The sequence below is a fragment of the Vitis riparia genome, chromosome 12 (genome assembly GCF_004353265.1).
Source record: "Vitis riparia cultivar Riparia Gloire de Montpellier isolate 1030 chromosome 12, EGFV_Vit.rip_1.0, whole genome shotgun sequence".
Lineage (NCBI taxonomy): Eukaryota > Viridiplantae > Streptophyta > Magnoliopsida > Vitales > Vitaceae > Vitis > Vitis riparia.
The window spans coordinates 20,388,722-20,393,922 of NC_048442.1; the positions used below are offsets into that span (position 1 = coordinate 20,388,722).

At 36.9% G+C, this 5,201-nt stretch overlaps 1 protein-coding gene across 1 annotated transcript; it reads left to right on the top strand.

Annotated features, from left to right (window-relative positions):
- Nucleotides 1-413: 413 nt before the first annotated feature.
- Nucleotides 414-4,216, top strand: LOC117926283 (protein LIGHT-DEPENDENT SHORT HYPOCOTYLS 10). Its single transcript, XM_034845367.1, is given in 3 exon segments — nt 414-946; nt 949-1,055; nt 3,928-4,216. Coding segments are annotated over 2 exon segments (501 nt in total). The 5' UTR covers nt 414-528; the 3' UTR covers nt 1,032-1,055; nt 3,928-4,216.
- The last annotated feature ends 985 nt before the right edge of the window (nt 4,217-5,201 follow it).

Sequence of the window (5,201 nt, forward strand, 5' to 3'; positions counted from 1 at the left end):
CTTCAAATACCATCACTGTTACTTGTTACTACTAATAATAATGATGATGACTCCGCTGAAAAAACCTATTGTTTTCCTGTTATTTTATATCTAACAGTTTCTAGTATATATGATCACATACATATATAAATCTATATATATTGTGGCATCCAGCCATTACAAAGCATCCTAGTGGGTGACATAGTCGAGTTGCACCGACTACTAAATGACGAGGTTATCACAATAATAGGGATTAGGCTTTAATTAATGATAAGGGTTATGTTGACAAAAGGCCTCCAATAATTGTGAGCTACTGGGGAAACTTATTGTTAATGTTAATGGCACTATTAAAAAAGGAGAATAAAATGAAAGATGGAGAAAAGAGGGAATGGAAAGCAATTGCATATGGCCCATGGCATGTCAACTCAGTAGGGCCACGATGTGATCTGCATCTTCCTCCACTCCATTCTCCTGTTCCTTTTACCTCAACCTCCAACATTTTTGCCTTATTTAGCAAATAAGATTAATCAGTCTTCATCGTTGGCAGTGATGTCCAGTGAAAGAGGAAAAGATTTGGCAGAAGGGTCATCGAGATCCCCAGGTGATCAGCAGTCGGTAACACCAAGCCGATATGAGTCGCAGAAGCGGCGAGACTGGAACACCTTTGGCCAGTACTTGAAGAACCAGAGGCCCCCAGTTCCACTGTCACAGTGCAATTGCAACCATGTGCTTGACTTCCTTCGATATCTGGATCAGTTTGGAAAGACTAAAGTTCACCTCCAAGGATGTATGTTTTTTGGACAGCCCGAGCCGCCAGCTCCTTGCACTTGCCCACTGAGACAGGCTTGGGGCAGCCTTGATGCACTGGTTGGGAGGCTTCGAGCTGCTTACGAGGAAAATGGTGGCTCACCAGAGACCAATCCTTTTGCCAGTGGCGCGATCCGGATTTATCTTCGAGAGGTGAGGAGTGTCAGTCCAAGGCAAGGGGGATTCCATACAAGAAGAAAAAGAAGAAGGCTGGTGAATCGACTTCTTCAGGGCAGTTCTCTTGATTGCTATGGCTGTTTTGGAAAATGGTAAGTTCCCAATAGAAATGATTCAGGTTCTTTGATTTTGCCTAGATGGTTAATTGTCTCATCTTTGCATAGAACCCAACTTCGTGATATTACAGACAGACCAAATAACAAATTAACTATAAGTAAATCCTAGGGGCCAAATCTATGTGATTTTAAGGATGTCTGTTACTGCCTTAAATTCAATTTGAAAACCCCAAAAGACGATAAGAAGAAATAAACAGTCCTGGCATATGGTTGGAACTTTAGGAAATCTCATGTTCTTGATACTAAACCCTAGAACTAGTTCCCTACACCCTATTTACGGATATTCACACTGAGATTGTGAAAATGCAGTCAGTGACTTCAATTCATCGTAGTTTACTGTCGAAGACTTCGAACACAACGGTGACAATATTGTCTTCTTGACATCTTCAGACAGAAAACCTAGAGATTGGCGTCTGCAGATTCAAAAACCAACTGACATTATCATTGGGAAGTTGTCTCTTTTCCTCTCTCTCATGCCAAAAAGACTGTTTGTAGTCCCAATTAAAATAATCCCAACCTGCATGTCCCCTTTTCACAAGTTTTGGCTTTTCAGGATTCTACAGATTTTGTGCCCCAATGGATGGGGCATTCGAGAAATAATCTACCGCACTTTGGAATGTTTACAAATAATTAAACAAATAACTAAATTAAAATTAAGGTCTCTTTCAGATCTCCTAAATCAATATCACAAGGCCATGCATGCTTTTTAGGATGCCTTTTCTTCTTTATATTATTATAAATCACAGAATCATGGTAAGAAATCTGTCATTTGTACGAGAAACTGAAGTCTTAATATTCAATATCTTGCTTTTGCATATGCTTACAGTGCCTCCATTTCAGCTAATACCCCACTGTTCATTACTCAATTAGCTCGGAAGGTATTTACACAAGGGCAGTTTTGAAACTATGTTTTCTCATTCATTTGTATTTGTCCTTTGCAGGTTAACTACATTGCTTATATTAGTTCTTATATTATTTTCGCATTATTCCACAACTATTTGGTTTGTATGTATTGGATGCTTTGGAATTCTCTCTCTCTATCTCTCTCCTTTTTTTTCTTTTGGTGGTGATTGAATGGCTGATCAGCTGGTACTTCAGGCACACATTTCATTTCTTGTATTCTTATTCCTACTTTGTTCAACGCCCTATTACTTCACATGTTCTTATTAACCATTCATCCATCTTTTCTATCTAGTTTCAATAAAAATTTATATTCCTTGAAACCACACTTGTTAAATGAAAAGCAATGCGAGAAAAAAGATATTGTACTAAGAAGATGAAACCAGTGGTGAGGCAACTTGTGTTAGAGACAACATTCGGGAGAGTCGGGAAGACAGTTTGACCATGCAGTGAAGATCATAGAGGGTACTAGAATGAGAAGATGAAATCAGTGGTGAGGCAACTTGTGTTAGAGACAACATACGGGAGAGTCGGGAAGATAGTTTGACCATGTACAGTGAAGATCATAGAGGGTACTAGCACAGAGAAGTGGCAAGACAATGAGAAGGTTAGAATATTGATGGGATTAATATCATATTATACTAGTAAATAAAGGCTAATAGCATGAAAGGATTCATATTTAGCCAACAGTAATTGAGAAGAGTGCTCATATATAGCTTTTGCATTTTAAATTTTAAGTTGATAGATTGAACATCTAGGACCGAGAGTGGATTCTTTCTTGTAAAATCGTCTTGGATGTCATCATGAATTTTCGCCATTTTAGCTAGCTAGCTAGATGCTGCTGCATTGGAACTCCCTTCCAGAAGTAAAGAAATTAACATAGAAAATACATAAAATTGCAACATTTATGCGCTTCTGTAAAAATGAAGATGACTCTTCACTATCTTTGAGATCCTCTCACCTCCCCTCTCTCGGCTCTTGAAACTAAAACTGTGATGTTGGTTTTACTTGATTTTCCTAGGGAGAAAAATACTTGGTACAACATAAAAAGAACATTATTGCTTGAGAACATAATAGAATAGTGGTAGGACCAACAGGTATTGACACCTAGGCAGGAGGGAAACATGCATCCGGTGGATACGCCTCTTTAGTGAACCTGCAGTATCATGGCCTAAGGGTACAATGTTTGAAATTCAGAAACTGGTTAGCAGGAGAATATGCCTGGATGGCAACATGAATAATTGTGTAATCACTTATTGAAGATCTAATGTAGATCTTGAATTTGTTGATATAAGAACATATTCCATTCGTCAACACCATCTGCTAATTCCAAATTTAAGTCAATATTAATTTCATGTCTTTTTTTTTTGGCTGAATGTTCTAGCTAGCAGTTTAATATTATCTGACACTCACCTTATTACTTTCACCTATACCCTGATTGACTTATCTCTGATTTATATGTTATTTCTATTATTGCTGGTCTGCTCTTCCAACTCTGATCAAATAATTAGTAGAAAAGCAGTCAGATTTCTTGCACTTAAGTAATCTCTTCTTGCATATCATGTTGGTTCTCTGTATAATTAAAGATGCAACAAGGCCTTAGTCCCAAATACATATTAAGGTCCTGCTTCAAAATGGCTTTCTTTATTCCCCTAATTTTTACTTGTTTACAGACCAATGGGTATTGTGATTGCTACATGGAATGGAATCATCCCAAAATCTTGAGTTGTGCTTGGAACAAATGTATTTCATCTTATTATGTTCTTCTTTAGAATATTTCAATAATACTGATGATATCAGATTTAGATGTCTTTATGCTAGAATCAATTTTACTCCAAGGGTACTGGAGACAAATTTCTCTAAAGGGATATCAAAATTAATTCCTGCACCTAGAACAGTTTATGCTACGGAATTTAATAACATTCTAAACTGATGGTTTTCCCTGCAGGATCATATGCCGAATGTTTGAATGGAGAAGATCATTAGATGGAAAATTTTATTGAAGTTGAAGTTCTACTTTGATAATGGCTTTTCTCTTCGCAAATAGCTATAATCAAGGGGCTTGATCGCAGCATGCTGTTGTTAGGTGTCCCCATTTTGTTTGCCATATTTGGGAACTTTTAATCTCTTATTAAATCATAACTCTTGATAGCATTGAGGGTTTCATGGTAAAACTGTTGCTTGCTGTATTTGAATAATAGTACTTTGTAATTTTCTGTCTCTCCTTCATACCTGCATTTTCTCCTACTCTTTATTTCATTTCTCTTTCTTGTTTGAATTCTTATAAAGTACAACCATAAAGGTTAAAGTGCTACTTACCATCAACCACACCTTGGATACTTAACTGCTTGTCATTTTGATTAAGCATCAATTCATGCCCATTCACCTATGCATATGTACCTGAAGCAACGCAAGGAATCATAACTTTCACTTACAATTTAGATAACATTAATTCATATGAAGGAGGAAATTGACATGGAGAAGATATACAGTATACCAACAAGTCCCTAAGGTCTCTCGCTAATTTCAGAGAAAGCTAGAAAATAGGAAATTAAACTTTTGCTTAATGGGCTAAGCTCCAAAGTTGCAGGAGCAAACTGTTTAATGCCCAAGTGTAAATTTGAAGTTAATTAACTTTTGATACTCAAGTTGTCTGGGGGAAAAGGGAAAAACCATGCCTTCGATGAGAATAAGATGCCCATGATAGGCAAAACTGAATTAATGGCCAGCTTTTTTATTCAGTCGCCATTTAGTTATACTTCCATGTGCTAGCTTAAAAATACTACTTGCTTCCACTTCAATAAGTCCCCAAGCTGAATGTTGCGTTTTACTCCTTAGCTCCTGTAATGAAGTTTCTTCTATTGTACTTAGTAAAAGAATCTGAACCTGTTGTTCCAAGATCTTGTATCTGACTGCAGGTACCACTCGTTACTGTCTCCTTGATCCACATCATGCAAATGACCGGCATCTGGAGAATAATTTTCGGAAATTAATGATGTTTTGAGGACATGCACTGAGATCACTGAAACAGCACATACCTTTCGCTATGACATTTTCATGAATTTTGGTTTTTGTTGTAAAGCTCTGATGCAAGATATATAAATCTCTGATATTTGAAGTATGCACCATTGATGAGACAATTCCTTCCATTATGATTAGTGATTTTATTCATACATAATATCGGAAAAAATTGTTCATTGAATTTTCCAACATACTAATCTT